This window comes from Heterodontus francisci, chromosome 46, assembly GCF_036365525.1.
Source record: "Heterodontus francisci isolate sHetFra1 chromosome 46, sHetFra1.hap1, whole genome shotgun sequence".
NCBI lineage: Eukaryota > Metazoa > Chordata > Chondrichthyes > Heterodontiformes > Heterodontidae > Heterodontus > Heterodontus francisci.
Window position 1 is genome coordinate 18,830,953 of NC_090416.1, and position 20,589 is coordinate 18,851,541.

The 20,589-nt window shown below is 47.6% G+C and overlaps 1 protein-coding gene across 8 annotated transcripts in view; it reads left to right on the forward strand.

The window, feature by feature from the left end:
* ash1l (ash1 (absent, small, or homeotic)-like (Drosophila)) overlaps positions 1-20,589 on the forward strand; it is a 271,172-nt gene that overhangs the window by 116,481 nt on the left and 134,102 nt on the right. For all 8 annotated transcript variants that reach the window (XM_068022902.1, XM_068022898.1, XM_068022896.1 and 5 more), the window contains one exon: positions 18,098-18,202. In XM_068022902.1, coding sequence (XP_067879003.1) covers positions 18,098-18,202 — 105 coding nt within the window. The remainder of the gene's footprint in view (positions 1-18,097; positions 18,203-20,589) is intronic.

Consider the following 20,589-nt stretch of genomic DNA (forward strand, 5'->3'; position numbering starts at 1 on the left):
TTTCCTCATTTCTCCCCTTCTCTGAAATTCCCATCAAATAATCTTGTATAGTTTGGTTTGTGAGCTCAACTGGAGTCATAGTCATTATGGCACAGCAGGAGGCCATTTGGCCTATTGAGTCCATGCCTGCGCTCTCTAGAACAATGCAGTCAGTCCCATTCCCCCGCTCTATCCCCATAGCTCTGCAAGTTTATTTCCCTCAAGTGCCCATTTAAATTTCTTTTGAAATCATTCATCGCCTCTGCTTCCACCATCCTCGTGGGCAACAAGTTTCAGGTCATTACTGCATGCTACATTAAAAAAAGGTTGTTCCTGACATCCCCCCTTTATCTCATGCCCAAAACCTTAAATGTGTGTCCCCTAGTTCTTGTATCATCAGCTAATGGGAACAACTTTTCCTGGTCTATCTTATCTAAACCTGTCATAATCTTGTACACCTCTATCAGATCTCCCTTCGTACTCCTCTGTTCCAAGGAGAATAGCCCGAACTTCTCCAACTTGACCTTGTAGCTAAAATCCTTCGACCCTGGAACCATTCTGGTAAATCTCCTGTGCACCCTCTCAAGGAATCTCACATCCTTCCTGAAGTGTGATCACCAGAACTGGATGCAATACTCTAGTTGTGGCCTAACTAGACATTTTATAAAGGTTCAGTATAACTCCCCTGCTTCTGTACTCAATGCTTCTATTTATGAAGTCCAGGATCCTATATACTTGGCTAGTTACACTCTCAATATGTCCTGTCATACCTGATGCACATGAATCCCTAGGTCCTCTGACCCTGTACACTCTTTAGAACTGTACTAGTCAGTCTGTATTGCCTCTCCCTATCCCTTCTGTCAAAATGCATCACTTCACACTTCTCTGTATTAAAGTCCATCTGTTACCTGTCTGCTCATTCTGCTAGCCTAACTATGTCCTGTTGCAGTTGATTGCTATTATCCACACTGTCTCCCACACCTGCCAAGTTTAGTTTAGTTTAGAGATACAGCACTGAAACAGGCCCTTCGGCCCACCGAGTCTGTGCCGACCATCAACCACCCATTTATGCTAATCCTACACTAATTCCATATTCCTACCACATCCCCACCTGTCCCTATATTTCCCTACCTATACTAAAGCAATTGCTAATGGCCAATTTACCTATCAACCTGCAAGTCTTTGGCATGTGGGAGGAAACCGGAGCACCCGGAGGAAACCCACGCAGACACAGGGAGAACTTGCAAACTCCACACAGACAGTACCCAGGATTGAACCCGGGTCCCTGGAGCTGTGAGGCTGCAGTGCTAACCACGGCGCCACTGTGCCGCCCTTTTTGATCCCAGGTTTGGTGTCATCGTCAAATTTTTGAAATTTTACTGTATTCCAATATCCAATCATTTATTTAAAACAAAAAAAGCAATGGTCCTGGCACCGACTCTTGGGAACACCACTGTCGTCTTATCCTCCAGTATGTAAAGCAACCATTTACCACAGCCTGCTGTTTTCTGTCCTGTTACAGCCAGGAGAGGAGGGAGTCACAGTCACCCCTCTTGCCCTTCCTCTCATTTTCTCGCAACAAGGTTTATTCCTTTTCAAACAGTGGTTGTGCTTACCACCTCAGTGAGTGTTTTACCTTTTATATGTTATGATCGAGGCAGGAGGAGTGCACTGTCTTTTCTAGTTCCACTTCTCCACAGGTCACAACATATATTTAAATGTTTACCCAGTTACCGATATGATGAATCATATATTCTACTCTTTATCCCAGAATAAAATACACCAACCAGGTTTCTTCAATAAACAATAAAATAATCAGTTTATTGAAAAACAAGACTTATCCAATAACAAAGTAAAGCATTAACAGACAGATTGAAATATGAAAATTCCCTTTTTAAATACCCTATACACACTGGTTAAAGAGGAAAAAAATAGAAATTTTCTCTGCAGAGCTCTTTGACAAAAAACAGACCAAAAAAAAAAAGAATGCTTTGGCCAAATACTTGTTAATTCTTGAAGAAAACGCATGAGATATGTTGTGTCCAAAATGGCATACAGTCTGGCATCAGAGAACACTTAGACGGGTCACTGGGATCTTTTCTGAAGCAGTTCTTACCAGGCAGAGTCGAGAATTAATCTGGCAGGTTTTTCCAGCTTCTCAGGAGAAATGCAGCATCAGGGATTTTTGCTCCTTCACACTGGATCCTTGCAGGGTTTCACAGACAGGAGGAAAGAGATAAGCTGAGTGTTTCTCTCTTGGCAGGTTGCTCTCCAACTGCTTTCAACTACAGTCCACACCCCAACTGAACCAGAACAACATCTCTGAAGCGAAACCAACTCCTGACCCCCATAAATGGTGACATGTCACCAAGATTTCTGCTGTTTATTGAGCATAACGCATGTGATATCCAGTAAAAGTTTGTTTTCAAACAAGACCTTTCAGTGATCCTTGTGAAAAAAAAAATCCATGGAATCTTTTCAGTTTTCCCAAATAAACCAATGTCCATGATTCTAAAATACGAATCCTCAAAAAAAAAATCAAAATAGGAGCACTTTCATAAATGCGATCGTGAAAGAACCAGACAGGTTTCCTTGAGTTTAAACAAGAAAGAGCTACGGTTTTTTTATACTCAACAAGCTAGACCCGATCTAAAATAATAAAAAAATAAACACTTCACATTCACGCACACGCGCACAAATAGATTACAAAGTGGAAAGAAGGTTTTATGGTTGGATTCAAGTCCAGAATAAATAAAAATTAAATACACAGTCTGAAGTTGGATGATTCGGTGGTCTTCTGGCTGGAGTTGTATTCTTGAAGTCTTAAGCTGATCAAAGTGCACTTTGTTGCTGGCCCGCTTTACTCAGGGTTTTTTTTAAGAGGCAGAATTGTAGTTAGCTGTCTTTCCCTGGTCTCTGGCTGTCGCAATCTGTAGGCTTGGAGGGTCCATAGTCAGACAGTTTTCAAACTTGATGTTTTCTGGAGAGAGTGAGAGAGACACAAAAGGAAGCACACAGCCTTCTGCTGCTGCTCAGTTTCAGTTACTACTTGTCTCTTTATGTGTAACAAAACTCCCAGTTTTTCACAGCCTTGGCGGTCACATGGTTTTCTCAGTTCCCCCTTTGTTTTTAATGAAGTCCAAAGTCTAAAACCCTTAACCTCTCAGGTGATATTGTCAATGTTTACTCCCTGGAGGGACATGTCCATTCATGAATGCTTCAAGATGACTTTGAATGTCCTGCTAATGAGGGTGATCAGGATAATCTACTCAGTTAGCCACGGCATTGTCCTGGCTGGGCTTCTTGTTACACTTGTGTCTCCGATTCGATCTCCTGGTATTTTAGATGCACATTTTGGTGGCCATCTTGGCTGTTGCTTTATTATAAAAGATAACTCTGGGATTTTTTCCACTGAAGTTTCCAACCAGTGAATTCATATTTCTCATTTGGTATATCGTGTTTTCTTGACATTCCTTAAGCCAAATTTTTATCCAAGTTGACACTGACCCTCCTATTCCATAAGCCTTAATTTTGTTCACCAGCTTTTAATGTGGTACTTCGTCAAAGGCTTTCTTAAAATCCATATGGACAACATTCATTGTTTTTCCTTCATCAACCTTCTCTGTTACTTCATCAAAAAAATCAATTAGTCAAGCACGACCTGCCTTTTATAAATCCGTGCTGGATCTCCTTAATTAACTGAAACCTCGCCAAGTGCCTGTTGATTTTTTTTTCCTCCCCTGATTTTTGTTTATAAAGCCTTATCCACCACTGACAATGACTGGCCTAGTTACTAGGAATGTCCTTACACTCTTTCTTGAAATAAGGGTGTCACATTTGCCTAATTTAAACCTTACGATCCAGTCATCACTGACCCAAGTGCTCCCCCACAGCCACTTGGCCCATGTGGCTCACCTCTTTCCTCAGCACCAGATCCAGCAATGCCTCCATCTTGATTGATGAGGAGAAAATACATTTATCATTTTCAGATCGTTTAAAGCTTCCTGCTTCTATAAGCAGCGAACTTCATTGTGGTCCATGTAAAGATCTATTTTCTTGCAGATCACATGAAGATTTCTATATATTGTTTCATATTTGTGACTTGGCAAATTCTTATTTAATGAAGATTATTCTGTGCATTATTTGAAGAAAATAAATCACACGCACCCACACGCGTACATACGCCCGCACACAACACAAGCATGAACGCGCCACATGCACGCACCACACTGCCTATCCCAGCACAGTTAACTCCATCGCGCGCCCTCCCCTCAAACTCATCCTCTGACTCACTCACGCACACACACACACACTCTTCCTCATTTCAAACTTGTGGGGAGGTAGAAGACTTTGTGTTCCCCCCCCCTACTCAAGTAACTTCCCGCTACCTCCCACAATTCAGACTGCTACCAAAGAAAAGATCTGAAGAAAAGGCATCTTGAGTCACAGGTACATGTCCTAGGTGATTATTAAACTGTTTTATGAAATTATAGTTCTCATCACCAGCACTTGTGTGCTGTGGCTTTTTGTTTCCAGAAACCAGGATTCTAGCTAATGCAATCAAAGTTGCTCTGTGATGGTTTGAATTTCAAAATAGCTTATGTCATGCCGGTGTGTGTCTCTGCATATGCGCAACACCTCACTGTGCTAGATTGTGTGTGTGTGTGAGACAACTCACTGTGTTGGATAGGCTGCGGGCGTGAGAGTGCGGGCGGTTGACACCTCACTGTGCTGGATAGTGTGTGTGTGTGCGCGTGACACCTCACTGTGCTGGATTGTGAGAGAGAGAGAGCACGAGACCTGACTCTGCTAGATAGGCTGTGTGTGCGCGTGTGCGTGCGAGAGACAAGACACCTCACTGCGCTGGATAGGCCGTGTGTGCGCGTGACACCTCACTGCGCTGGATAGGCCGTGTGTGCGCGTGACACCTCACTGCGCAGGATAGGCCGTGTGTGCGCGTGACACCTCACTGCGCAGGATAGGCCGTGTGTGCGCGTGACACCTCACTGCGCAGGATAGGCTGTGTGTGTGTGACACCTCACTGCGCTGGATAGGCTGTGTGTGTGTGACACCTCACTGCGCTGGATAGGCCATGTGTGTGTGTGCGTGACACCTCACTGCGCTGGATAGGCCGTGTGTGTGTGTGCGTGACACCTCACTGCGCTGGATAGGCCGTGTGTGTGTGTGACACCTCACTGCGCTGGATAGGCCGTGTGTGTGTGACACCTCACTGTGCTGGATAGGCTGTGTGTGTGTGACACCTCACTGCGCTGGATAGGCCATGTGTGTGTGTGTGTGACACCTCACTGCGCTGGATAGGCCGTGTGTGTGTGTGACACCTCACTGCGCTGGATAGGCCGTGTGTGTGTGACACCTCACTGTGCTGGATAGGCTGTGTGTGTGTGACACCTCACTGCGCTGGATAGGCCATGTGTGTGTGCGCGTGACACCTCACTGCGCTGGATAGGCTGTGTGTGTGTGTGACACCTCACTGCGCTGGATAGGCCGTGTGTGTGTGTGACACCTCACTGTGCTGGATAGGCTGTGTGTGTGTGACACCTCACTGTGCTGGATAGGCTGTGTGTGTGTGACACCTCACTGCGCTGGATAGGCTGTGTGTGTGTGTGTGTGACACCTCACTGCGCTGGATAGGCCGTGTGTGTGTGACACCTCACTGCGCTGGATAGGCTGTGTGTGTGTGTGTGTGTGACACCTCACTGCGCTGGATAGGCTGTGTGTGTGTGACACCTCACTGTGCTGGATAGGCTGTGTGTGTGTGTGACACCTCACTGCGCTGGATAGGCCGTGTGTGTGTGACACCTCACTGCGCTGGATAGGCCGTGTGTGTGTGACACATCACTGCGCTGGATAGGCCGTGTGTGTGTGACACATCACTGCGCTGGATAGGCTGTGTGTGTGTGTGCGCGTGACACCTCACTGCGCTGGATAGGCCGTGTGTGTGTGTGTGTGTGCGCGTGACACCTCACTGCGCTGGAAAGGCCGTGTGTGTGTGTAACACCTCACTGCGCTGGATAGGCCGTGTGTGCGTGACACCTCACTGTGCTGGATAGGCCGTGTGTGTGTGACACCTCACTGTGCTGGATAGGCCGTGTGTGTGTGACACCTCACTGTGCTGGATAGGCCGTGTGTGTGTGACACCTCACTGTGCTGGATAGGCCGTGTGTGTGTGTGCGTGACACCTCACTGCGCTGGATAGGCTGTGTGTGTGTGACACCTCACTGCGCTGGATAGGCTGTGTGTGTGTGACACCTCACTGTGCTGGATAGGCCGTGTGCGTGTCACACCTCACTGTGCTGGATAGGCCGTGTGTGTGTGTGCGTGACACCTCACTGCGCTGGATAGGCTGTGTGTGTGTGACACCTCACTGCGCTGGATAGGCCGTGTGTGTGTGACACCTCACTGTGCTGGATAGGCCGTGTGTGTGTGACACCTCACTGTGCTGGATAGGCCGTGTGTGTGTGACACCTCACTGTGCTGGATAGGCCTTGTGTGTGTGACACCTCACTGCGCTGGATAGGCCGTGTGTGTGTGACACCTCACTGCGCTGGATAGGCCGTGTGTGTGTGACACCTCACTGCGCTGGATAGGCTGTGCGTGACACCTCACTGCGCTGGATAGGCTGTGTGTGTATGACACCTCACTGTGCTGGATAGGCCGTGTGTGTGTGTGACACCTCACTGCGCTGGATAGGCCGTGTGTGTGTGACACCTCACTGTGCTGGATAGGCTGTGTGTGTGTGACACCTCACTGTGCTGGATAGGCTGTGTGTGTGTGACACCTCACTGTGCTGGATAGGCTGTGTGTGTGTGACACCTCACTGTGCTGGATAGGCCGTGTGTGTGTGACACCTCACTGTGCTGGATAGGCTGTGTGTGTGTGACACCTCACTGTGCTGGATAGGCCGTGTGTGTGTGACACCTCACTGTGCTGGATAGGCCGTGCGTGTGTGACACCTCACTGTGCTGGATAGGCCGTGTGTGTGTGACACCTCACTGTGCTGGATAGGCCGTGTGTGTGTGACACCTCACTGCGCTGGATAGGCCGTGTGTGTGTGACACCTCACTGCGCTGGATAGGCTGTGCGTGACACCTCACTGTGCTGGATAGGCCGTGTGTGTGTGACACCTCACTGCGCTGGATAGGCCGTGCGTGTGTGACACCTCACTGCGCTGGATAGGCCGTGTGTGTGTGACACCTCACTGTGCTGGATAGGCCGTGTGTGTGTGACATCTCACTGCGCTGGATAGGCTGTGCGTGACACCTCACTGTGCTGGATAGGCCGTGTGTGTGTGACACCTCACTGCGCTGGATAGGCTGTGCGTGACACCTCACTGTGCTGGATAGGCTGTGCGTGTGTGACACCTCACTGCGCTGGATAGGCTGTGCGTGTGTGACACCTCACTGCGCTGGATAGGCCATGTGTGTGTGACACCTCACTGCGCTGGATAGGCCGTGTGTGTGTGTGACACCTCACTGCGCTGGATAGGCCGTGTGTGTGTGACACCTCACTGTGCTGGATAGGCCGTGTGTGTGTGACACCTCACTGTGCTGGATAGGCCGTGTGTGTGTGACACCTCACTGTGCTGGATAGGCTGTGTGTGTGTGACACCTCACTGCGCTGGATAGGCCATGTGTGTGTGTGCGTGACACCTCACTGCGCTGGATAGGCTGTGTGTGTGTGTGACACCTCACTGCGCTGGATAGGCCGTGTGTGTGTGACACCTCACTGTGCTGGATAGGCTGTGTGTGTGTGACACCTCACTGCGCTGGATAGGCCGTGTGTGTGTGACACCTCACTGCGCTGGATAGGCCGTGTGTGTGTGACACCTCACTGCGCTGGATAGGCCGTGTGTGTGTGACACCTCACTGCGCTGGATAGGCTGTGTGTGTGTGTGTGTGTGTGTGACACCTCACTGCGCTGGATAGGCCGTGTGTGTGTGACACCTCACTGTGCTGGATTGTGAGAGAGAGAGAGCACGAGACCTGACTGTGCTAGATAGGCTGTGTGTGCGCGTGTGCGTGCGAGAGAGACAAGACACCTCACTGCGCTGGATAGGCCGTGTGTGCGCGTGACACCTCACTGCGCTGGATAGGCCGTGTGTGCGCGTGACACCTCACTGCGCAGGATAGGCCGTGTGTGCGCGTGACACCTCACTGCGCAGGATAGGCCGTGTGTGCGCGTGACACCTCACTGCGCAGGATAGGCTGTGTGTGTGTGACACCTCACTGCGCTGGATAGGCTGTGTGTGTGTGACACCTCACTGCGCTGGATAGGCCATGTGTGTGTGTGCGTGACACCTCACTGCGCTGGATAGGCCATGTGTGTGTGTGCGTGACACCTCACTGCGCTGGATAGGCCGTGTGTGTGTGTGACACCTCACTGCGCTGGATAGGCCGTGTGTGTGTGACACCTCACTGTGCTGGATAGGCTGTGTGTGTGTGTGACACCTCACTGCGCTGGATAGGCCGTGTGTGTGTGTGCGTGACACCTCACTGCGCTGGATAGGCCGTGTGTGTGTGTGACACCTCACTGCGCTGGATAGGCCGTGTGTGTGTGACACCTCACTGTGCTGGATAGGCTGTGTGTGTGTGACACCTCACTGCGCTGGATAGGCCGTGTGTGTGTGACACCTCACTGTGCTGGATAGGCTGTGTGTGTGTGACACCTCACTGCGCTGGATAGGCCATGTGTGTGTGTGCGTGACACCTCACTGCGCTGGATAGGCTGTGTGTGTGTGTGACACCTCACTGCGCTGGATAGGCTGTGTGTGTGTGACACCTCACTGCGCTGGATAGGCCGTGTGTGTGTGACACCTCACTGCGCTGGATAGGCCGTGTGTGTGTGACACCTCACTGCGCTGGATAGGCCGTGTGTGTGTGACACCTCACTGTGCTGGATAGGCTGTGTGTGTGTGTGACACCTCACTGCGCTGGATAGGCCGTGTGTGTGTGACACATCACTGCGCTGGATAGGCTGTGTGTGTGTGACACATCACTGCGCTGGATAGGCTGTGTGTGTGTGTGCGCGTGACACCTCACTGCGCTGGTAAGGCCGTGTGTGTGTGACACATCACTGCGCTGGATAGGCTGTGTGTGTGTGTGCGCGTGACACCTCACTGCGCTGGATAGGCCGTGTGTGTGCGCGTGACACCTCACTGCGCTGGATAGGCCGTGTGTGTGTGTGACACCTCACTGCGCTGGATAGGCCGTGTGTGCGTGACACCTCACTGTGCTGGATAGGCCGTGTGTGTGTGACACCTCACTGTGCTGGATAGGCCGTGTGTGTGTGACACCTCACTGTGCTGGATAGGCCGTGCGTGTGTGACACCTCACTGTGCTGGATAGGCCGTGTGTGTGTGACACCTCACTGTGCTGGATAGGCCGTGTGTGTGTGACACCTCACTGTGCTGGATAGGCCGTGTGTGTGTGTGCGTGACACCTCACTGCGCTGGATAGGCTGTGTGTGTGTGACACCTCACTGCGCTGGATAGGCTGTGTGTGTGTGACACCTCACTGTGCTGGTTAGGCCGTGTGCGTGTGACACCTCACTGTGCTGGATAGGCCGTGTGTGTGTGTGCGTGACACCTCACTGCGCTGGATAGGCTGTGTGTGTGTGACACCTCACTGCGCTGGATAGGCTGTGTGTGTGTGACACCTCACTGTGCTGGATAGGCCGTGTGTGTGTAACACCTCACTGCGCTGGATAGGCTGTGTGTGTGTGTGACACCTCACTGCGCTGGATAGGCCGTGTGTGCGTGACACCTCACTGTGCTGGATAGGCCGTGTGTGTGTGACACCTCACTGTGCTGGATAGGCCTTGTGTGTGACACCTCACTGCGCTGGATAGGCCGTGTGTGTGTGACACCTCACTGCGCTGGATAGGCCGTGTGTGTGTGACACCTCACTGCGCTGGATAGGCCGTGTGTGTGTGACACCTCACTGCGCTGGATAGGCTGTGTGTGTGTGTGTGTGACACCTCACTGCGCTGGATAGGCTGTGTGTGTGTGACACCTCACTGTGCTGGATAGGCCGTGTGTGTGTGACACCTCACTGTGCTGGATAGGCTGTGTGTGTGTGTGTGTGACACCTCACTGCGCTGGATAGGCCGTGTGTGTGTGTGTGTGACACCTCACTGCGCTGGATAGGCCGTGTGTGTGTGTGACACCTCACTGTGCTGGATAGGCCGTGTGTGTGTGACACCTCACTGTGCTGGATAGGCCTTGTGTGTGTGACACCTCACTGTGCTGGATAGGCAGTGTGTGTGTGACACCTCACTGCGCTGGATAGGCCGTGTGTGTGTGACACCTCACTGCGCTGGATAGGCCGTGTGTGTGTGACATCTCACTGTGCTGGATAGGCCGTGTGTGTGTGACACCTCACTGTGCTGGATAGGCCGTGTGTGTGTGACACCTCACTGTGCTGGATAGGCCGTGTGTGTGTGACACCTCACTGCGCTGGATAGGCTGTGCGTGACACTTCACTGCGCTGGATAGGCCGTGTGTGTGTGACACCTCACTGCGCTGGATAGGCTGTGCGTGACACCTCACTGTGCTGGATCGGCCGTGCGTGTGTGACACCTCACTGCGCTGGATAGGCTGTGTGTGTGTGACACCTCACTGTGCTGGATAGGCCGTGTGTGTGTGACACCTCACTGCGCTGGATAGGCTGTGCGTGACACCTCACTGTGCTGGATAGGCCGTGTGTGTGTGACACCTCACTGTGCTGGATAGGCCGTGCGTGTGTGACACCTCACTGCGCTGGATAGGCTGTGTGTGTGTGACACCTCACTGTGCTGGATAGGCCGTGTGTGTGTGACACCTCACTGCGCTGGATAGGCTGTGCGTGACACCTCACTGTGCTGGATAGGCCGTGTGTGTGTGACACCTCACTGTGCTGGATAGGCCGTGCGTGTGTGACACCTCACTGCGCTGGATAGGCTGTGCGTGATACCTCACTGCGCTGGATAGGCCGTGTGTGTGTGACACCTCACTGTGCTGGATAGGCCGTGTGTGTGTGACACCTCACTGTGCTGGATCGGCCGTGTGTGTGTGACACCTCACTGCGCTGGATAGGCTGTGTGTGTGTGACACCTCACTGTGCTGGATAGGCCGTGTGTGCGTGACACCTCACTGCGCTGGATAGGCTGTGCGTGACACCTCACTGTGCTGGATAGGCCGTGTGTGTGTGACACCTCACTGTGCTGGATAGGCCGTGCGTGTGTGACACCTCACTGTGCTGGATAGGCCGTGTGTGTGTGACACCTCACTGCGCTGGATAGGCTGTGCGTGACACCTCACTGTGCTGGATAGGCCGTGTGTGTGTGACACCTCACTGTGCTGGATAGGCCGTGCGTGTGTGACACCTCACTGCGCTGGATAGGCTGTGCGTGATACCTCACTGCGCTGGATAGGCCGTGTGTGTGTGACACCTCACTGCGCTGGATAGGCCGTGTGTGTGTGACACCTCACTGCGCTGGATAGGCCGTGTGTGTGTGACACCTCACTGTGCTGGATAGGCCGTGTGTGTGTGATACCTCACTGTGCTGGATAGGCCGTGTGTGTGTGACACCTCACTGTGCTGGATAGGCCGTGTGTGTGTGACACCTCACTGTGCTGGATAGGCCGTGTGTGTGTGACACCTCACTGTGCTGGATAGGCCGTGTGTGTGTGACACCTCACTGTGCTGGATAGGCCGTGTGTGTGTGACACCTCACTGTGCTGGATAGGCCGTGCGTGCGTGACACCTCACTGTGCGTGCTAAAGCCTGCTTCGGGTATAAAATTAAAACCTGAGCCCTTTAATTTTTTTTTGCACCTGACCCGATGTGAATCTCCTTCATCTGTTCCGGCAGCAGGCTATTCCTGCAGCTGGAGTTGTGGGCAATCATGGGTAAGCCTGATCCCATGACTTCCCCGGAAGCAGTGTCCAGCCCGACCCAACCTGAGCCTGAAGGCTGGACTCAGAATTTTGACCCGACCTGAACCCGACACATGTAGTCGGGTAGTCAGGCTTTAGTGCGCGCGATACCTCACTGTGCTGTCTCTCAATGACCCCTGTTGCTGTTGGCTGGTCTTCATTTTGAGGCCTGTTTCAATGCATAACTTTTATATATTATATATTCAAGTTGAGCAAATGTTTTAAGTAATTAGATAATCTACAAGGTCCATTCAACAAATGGCTCATTCAGCAAACCTTTTGTTTTGCATTGCAGTTAAGTTGTTCAGTTGGATAGTCCAGTTCTGGGGATCGCTACCAGTATTTTTGAGGAAGAAAAGCGGCACAACAGATGTCTGTTTGTTGTCTGCTGCATGTTAAAGGGTTGTGCTCATGTTCTTGTATATGGGTTTGAGCCCATTTGGCACATGCTTTTATAGCCTTTTCAGTAAAAATGTGCCCCATCCAATCCAGTTTTTGACTTTGCCAAAGGTGGCAAACCTACTGTCTGTATGTTACCAGTTGTAGCACTTTTATTCGGATCCGTTCAGAAAAATACTGCTGCGTTCGCTTGGATTTAAAAATAGCACATAGATTTTGGTCCTTGTGTTACTAACTGGGATGGCTAACGTGCTGCTGAAAAAATGTAATCTGAATGAATTGTTTTGTTCAGCCATGGTGTCCGTACTGAACCATTCAAACACTAAGCACACATTAACCAAGAAGTTGTGTAGTCTTTTTGGTAGTTGATCCACCAGATTATAGTTACACCTTCAGTTATTTAAGTAAGTGATCGACTATCTGATTCTGACAGTAGTTGGCACAACCTAAGATGTTTTCAGTTTTCGGTTACTGGTGGTTATTATGAGGTGGCTGTGAGTTTCCTCTGACTTCTGTTCTTGTCCGCCCGTTGACGTTAAGTACTTTGGTAACCGGAAGTCTGTTTGCTCTGGGAACCTCATGCTAAAGTAGAGCTCCATTTAAAAGGAACTCATTAGTGGAAATCTGTTGCTTTGTGGTTCCTGAACTGTCAGTAATAAACCAAGTCACCTGATCTGAATTTGTTCTTTCTAGATTTGCTGTTAACTTTTTCCATTGGATGATGATGGCAGGAGCAGACCCTTCAGGATCTTTTAGAATGAGGGCATTGAGGTGCATGTGAGCTAAACTTTAAAGCTGTACACATTAATGGGATTAAAATATTGTTATAGAGAGATACGGTACCGAAACAGGCCCTTTGGCCCATGGAGTCCGCGCCGACTATCAACCACCCATTTATACTCATCCTACCTTCATCCCATTTTCCCTCTCATCCCCACTTACGCTCAATTCTCCTACCACCTACTTACACTAGGGGCAATTTTTTTTTTTTTACAATGGCCAATTTACCTATCAACCCGCAAGTCTTTGGCATGTGGGAGGAAACCGGAGCACCCGGAGGAAACCCACGCGGTCCCAGGGAGAACTTGAAAACTCCGCACAGGCAGTACCCAGAACCGAACCCAGGTCGCTGGAGCTGTGAGGCTGCTGTTGCTAGACTAAAGAAGTTTCTGGGTGTTATGGTTTTAGACTGGTACCGGAGAGAGCTGATACAGCATGATTTGGTGCCTCCGCCCCATACTTCAGAGGGAAACATATCTTGTAAGGGGCAAATATTGAGAGGGGTCTGAGGATTTTGAAATCATTCTTTTCATAACCCTGCCAAGGCCTAGGAATAGATTCAGTTCATTTGGAGTTGACACAAAGACTTGGTACAGCGTGGACAGCCACCTTGCTTTTATGCGTAGGAGATGATTACTATGATTTTTGTCTGTTGTCTCCTTTCTGTATGTGCTGCCAAAAAACTGGGTATTCATTCTGAAATTCTGACATTCTTGCAAATGGAATGTATTTTTGTCAAATTATTACTTGGTCAGAACCAATCAGCATTGATTGTTTGCACTTCAGTAAATGTCACCACTGTTTCCATCTGTTACATCCTGGAGCCATGGCAACAGATGCTGTGTCAAATCAACAGAAACCTCAGTATAAAATGCAACTCCAGATGACCACCCTAATAAATACATAATGTAGACACCATAGAATCATTGTAGATATTTCAACAAAGAAGGGGGCTATTTGACCCATTGTGTCAGCTGGTGCTGACTCTCCAGTTGCTGCTTGCTCTTCTACTTGAATCCCATTTTCTTGCTGTTTTCCAATACGCTTTAATGCTTTATTTCTGCTACACTCTTAATTCCTCCTGGGGAGGGAGAGCAGAGGGAGATGGGATGTGCAGAGGTCTGCTGACTGTAGGATGCAGAAGGGGATGTATGACTGGGGGAGGTTATAGGGTCAGGCAAGTACAAAGAAAGTGGAGAAACTTGAAGGTGAGAACAAGGATTTTGATTTTGTGCTTTGGGAGACGGGATGCCAGCGTAAGTGGCCAAGTCCAGAGGTCATGAGCAAGTGACCCTTAGTGCAGGACAGGATGTGTCCTTGTTTTGAGGTAACAAATGAAGGGTTTTAAGGTAGGAGTGGCGCAGTGGAAGTAAGAGATCTTGCTGAAGAGGATACTTTGAACACAGTACTGAGATTGTGAGCAGTTTTATTCAGCCTGAGTGAGGGGCAAGCTACTGCAACCAAAGGTGCAGAGTTTACAGCAAGTACTACAACAATGGCTTTGGCCTTCCCGATGTTCAGCTGAAGGAACCTGCTGCTTCTCCAAAATTTAATGTCAGATCACATGTCAGACAAGTGTGAATTCTTTGTAATAGTTACTTTAGAATCATAGAATGTTTACAACACAGAAATAGGTTACTTGGCCCATCTTCAATACTGTGTTTGGTCATTCATCGTTAAAACTCTGGCTTTGTGTTTCTGGTTACAGAGTTGAATATTAACTCACACCAGGGAGTATTTTTGTTCAGATTTGAAGTTAACAGTGTAATTCATGAAAAACGATATTGAACCCCGTCCTTTCATAAAAGTTGCAGGCTTGGTTCTTTTTTTCAATTCTTTCACTAGGCTGTTTCAGAGGGCAGTTAAGAGTCAACCACATTGGTTCATGTAATTGATGCAGTGCTGTTTTGTGGAACATTCACTGGAGCATGTACCTCATTTTATGCTGCAGTACATTTGGTTTCCTGGGGCTCTTTGGAATGCTTGCAAACATTGCACCCTCATTCTAAGTCGACAAATTTAGAAGTTGAAAGGAAGGCTGTTTTGAAACAAACTGCTAAAATGATTCCAGTATAATTTATTCAACCTGTTAAGTTACTGGAAGTGTTAGTAGCCACATGACGTACTGTAGTGCCACTTATGGCCATGTTAGTCACTCGTGACAATTCCTTTCTCCCCACTTTGTACGTGCAAAAGTATTTTTGACTGGTTGAGCAGTGATGAGTTAAATGCGCTAGTGAATTTAGGAGAGAGCAGTTTCGCAGGTCTTGATCACGCACTTGGTTTATGCTGAGAACTTTTCAGTTGAGTTGAGCAATCTTGATCAGTTTGATGAAAAACTTGTCTGAAAATCTGAAGCCAAAATTGCTGGTGCAGGGGAGTGGTATACAGCCCTTCTGGTGTTCTTGATTCATATGAGTCAGATGAAACATATTCCTTTCAATCAGTCTGTGTGAGACTCAATTAAAACCATGTGTGGCTGTGGTTTAACTGATATAGGAAGCTTCAGGTCCAGAAAATAATGCAGCTTAACTTTTCAACTGTGTCTGTCATGTTCAGCAGTGTGTGTTACGTTTTGTGTCAAATACAAAATGATAAGACCAGTCTTCGTCTGCCCACCTAATTTATGTTTATAATTTTATAGGGATCTGACAGCTAAGCAAATTAGTGAAAGCACTATTTTATTTGAAAAGGTTGACTGCCCCATTTTAATCTGTTTAAGATCCTGGTTTCAGCTTTACTGCTGTAGAGAGGTACCAACCAAAAGACTGGATGTCAAGCCATGGGAAGTGGAAATTCTGGCAGGTGGTGGTGAGTGCCTGGAACTTGCTGCCAGGGGAGGTGATGGAAGCAGATACGATAGCGACGTTTAAGAGACATCTTGACAAATACATGAATAGGAAGGGAATAGAGGGATATGGGCCCCGGAAGTGCAGAAGGTGTTAGTTTCGGCAGGCATCAAGATCGGCGCAGGCTTGGAGGGCCGAATGGCCTGTTCCTGTGCTGTACTGTTCTTTGTTCTTTGTTTACACTAGACCATTCTCTCATGGCAGATCAAAAGCAGCACTGGCTCCATTCAGAAGGTGAAATTAACATTAATTATTCTTTCCACATCGCCTTCCATGAAATATCAGCTCCGCAGTTGACCTGGTGGGTAAAGCCACCACTGACCATACCGCTAAACCACACAAACAAAAAGCACCGAGGGCCAATCCCTAGTCTTGAATGAGTTAGCTGAGTTGAGAAAGGGCAGAGATAGACACACTCTTAACTAGTCTCTGTGCTCATAAGTTCAATAGGGGGAAAAATTGACTAGGGTTCCCATTCTTGATCACAAAAAGCTGGAAATTGAATGTTATTTTTCAATGTAGTCCTTGTGTCTTGTGTCCTAGTACATAAAAGTATACATTGAACCTCAATTCTAGGTCTCCTCACTTCCATTCATTTCAAAAGCTGAAAGACATGAGTGACTTGCATGTTGTTCACATGCCTGACACCAGACTCCCGAAGCAGCTGCTCTATTCCAACCTTGGTCTCGGCAGGAGACGCCCAGGAGGACAGCAGAAACGCTTTAGAGATGTCCTCAAAGCATCCCTGAAGAGGTCAGACATCCCCGTTGACTTGTGGGAGTCCCTGGCTCATGACCATCCTAGATGGAGAAAGCTCATTCGGGAAGGCATCGTACACCTAGAGGGACTTCGTAGCGAACAGCCAGAAGCAAAGTCAAGGCATCGTCCAAGCTACTTAGCTACCTGACCCTTCAAGCACCACCTGCCCTTCATGCGGCAGAGTCTGCAGATCATGCATTGGAGTCATGCATCTCAGAACCCATCGAACCGGAGTGCAAGCAAGTCATCTTCCATCCCAAGGAACTGCCGAAGAAGACTGTCAACTGAATGGAGTATCACTTCTTTAACATGCTTTAACTCTGCACCTTTACAATGCCTCGAGTAACATATAGTTTGTGCTCCTCTGTTGTCACGGCCTTTGTTTGTTCCCGGTGCCTGAATTGTATTTCACAGTTGGATCTGCTAGTGAAAGTTTGAATACAGTGGACCCTTGTTGTTATAACAAGGTTTCCTTTACAAATGAGGATCCAGTCAAACTTTATTGACTACAAAAATAAGCAGATATGTGCATGAACTGAAAGGTGGAGACTTCGAGCAGGGCTATCTTTAAACAATTGTTCACATAAGAAGCAGAGTTCAAATGAATCTTCACAGCAACCAGGATTCCAAGCTGTATATGAAGTGCCTGTCAGGCGAGCTGTGATTATTTTAATATAGTTGTTCTGTTGATGTCCTGCTGGACATTGTATTTAATAATTTCAGGCAGCGGATATGGCTGAGAGTCATATTTTGTTATATAATATGTCTGTGAAGCGCCTTAGGATACAAGTTGTTGGATGAAGTCAGACTGTTGTGTGGCTCATTGTGTTATTCATTTTCTGTTAGGTTGTGTGTGTGTTTTTTTAAGTTTCAACAGATGAATGTGTTTTCTGGCAGTTCTACTTTCTTCAGCGGCTGGAGATGGTCCATGTGCACCACTGAATGGAAAACTACTCTGCTGGCCTGTACAGGTGGGTTGACTGATCAGCCTGTACAGCAGTGAGGAAGGATAGTGGCCCTCTGCCTTTGCCTGTTGCATTGTTGCTATGACTGGTGCTGCCTCCGGATACACCAGCAAACTGATCTTTAGGTGATAGCATTGTCAAACGAAAAAGTGTTAAACCACATTAAGCATTGTTTTTATGTCCGTCCTGCAAGCCTATGTTTTACATGGATGAAGGATCTGATGATTCTTCCATATTGAGCCACCATTCTCTTCCAGAACTTTGAATAGCATTGAGAATGTGAATTTGCTGCCAAAATTCTGTAGCTCTTAAAACTACAGGAATAACATCCTTGATGGCCCAATAATTAAGGATGATGTCCAGTGTAATAACAGCTAAGATATTCGTTCTGTTGCATTATTTTCATTGTTCTTGTTCAATACAATCTACAGGTATGCAGCCAGCACAGGACAAACAGGCACTACAGAGGCATCAGGACAATGTTGGTTGCAGCCCCACCAGAAGGAGAACTCCGTCAGAGAGTGCAACTTCAGCAGGCAAGTCCAGAATTCATATTTTTCTTCTGTCATTTTCCCTTCTCACCGCCAGAAACCTATCAAATGTTCCTCTTCAGCCAGGAGAATCTGTCTTTGCTCTCTTGTTCTCAACCCCATTGCTTTGTCCACTGCTTTGATATAAGTCCTCAGCTACTCAGTTGTGTATTTTTTTTTAATATATATATTCATTCACAGAATGCGAGTGCCACTGGCAAGGATGGCCTTTGTTGCTCATCCCTAATTGCCCTTGAGAAGGTGGTGCTGTACCGCTCCCATGAATACAAAAGTGGCTTGCTAGGCCACTTTAGAGGGCATTTAAGAGTCCACCATATTGCTGTGGGTCTTGCCTTCACTTAGCATCCACATACAAGAACTTGCTATCCTGCCTTCTGTTTGTCAGCCAGTTTTCCAGCTAGCGTTATTACTTTTCTCTCTTTTTTTTTTCAACCAAGACCTTTAATCGGCACATGTTACATGGTAACAAAAATATTATAAAAGCAAAATACTGCGGATGCTGGAAATCTGAAATAAAAACAAGAAATGCTGGAATCACTCAGCAGGTCTGGCAGCATCTGTAGAAAGAGAAGCAGAGTTAACGTTTCGGATCAGTGACCCTTCTTCGGAACTGATAATATTAAACAATAATATTATGTTGCTGAGACCTGACCCCAATTAATTTGGATTGTACTTAATTGCTTTGCAGACAGTACATTTGTCAACTGTCCAGCTAATGAACTGAGTATTAAACATAATTTTTCACTGATCTGTTTTTGTTTATTTCAACAACATCAGCTGTCTTTCCCCAGAGCAGAATGTGAATGGGCAAAGCCAGTGGGTGTGCATTGTGAAGAACTATTGTGGTGAGCAATGGAAAGGAGGATTGGTACTCTTTCTGTTTAAAACCTTTCAACAGGTTGCTCGGTTTCATTTCATACATTGGATTGTGGACTTCTCTGTGCTTTTTGAAAGTATGATGGGTTGTCCTGTTTGTTGTACAGAGTCAAAAATTACCCCGTGAAGCATATTTCTAATCCTTTTTTTGATTGCTGGAAACACTGTGCCCACATAATCCAAATGGAACAAAGGCGATGAAGCAATCACAAACTTGCAACTCCTAATTGTAACCCAAGACTGAAGATCAGATCAGACTAGATGCATTCTTCCATTGCCTGTCCTCTGGGTCACATTAGTCAAATGTTTTAACCATAGTTATATTATCTGGTCTTTGATATGTGAAAAACATCCATCTGTTGCACTTGCTGATTTCTTTGAGAATCCTAGTAGTAACGTGTGGAGAGTTAGTGCCAGTGATTAGCTACCCCTCACTGTAACAGTCGTGCTGTAACCTCTTGATCTAACCCACCAACAGAAACCACATGAGACTCCCCTGATGGTTGTATGCTCTGCACTACAAACCAGGATAACTAACCTTGTGATTTCGAATATAATCCAGTTTGTAGGAGCCTTGGTTACTGAAAAGCCACATGACACAGCTCTCTCAATTGTATCACCTGCTTATCTCTGATAACAAAAATGATCTCACTCATGGTACCATGACCTTTCATGTAATCTTTGTTTATGGTTCTCTCACTGACACAGTAACCACATAACACACCCTTTACTATTCTATGGCCCGATACATCACAACCTCCGATAGTGCATGTTTATGACTCCCTCTTTGAAGTGAAAACGGCAAAAATACTTAGTATATGCTCTGCAGTTTGATCAAACATGTCCTGACATTGCACATGTTTTTTTATAACCCCCATCCTAATTAATAATTTGTTCAAATTGTTCTAGTAAAAGCGCTTCTTTTATTGAATCCTAATATCCCAGTTAAAGTGGGAGCCCATTGTACTGGTTACTTTGTTGTACCTAATAGGTATCAGCAGTGACTCTCTGCATGATTGCTAAATGTTAACCCTTCTGCAAAGAATTAACGTTGATAAACCATTAATTTCACCAGCAGAAAAGGTTTGTTCTCGACTTGTGGTGGGTCCTTCTACTTAAATCAAATGCTCATCAAACCTGTTGAAAACTGTTGAGGTCTCAATGGTGTAACTTTTTCTCAAATTTTATTTACCCTGATGTCTTATTTTTAGCATTTTAAAATGAAATCATACCTGCCTGAAAATCCCCTTTGGATGTTTTTTGTAAAAGTGGCTTAAGCCACTTCATTCTGTGAAAATCAGATGACCTTTTATCAAATTGACCTTTAGCCTTCCACTCCCTTAACAAGCCAGAGGTGTGGTCGTAAGCTTTGCAGAGCAGAATGCTAATGTTGCTTCCCAGTCTTTGAGTTAGCTTACCTCAATCAAGGCATTAGTACGAGTACTACAGTGGGTTTCCACGCCCAGATGCTTGGCTGGGATTGGACTGGGTTCCCA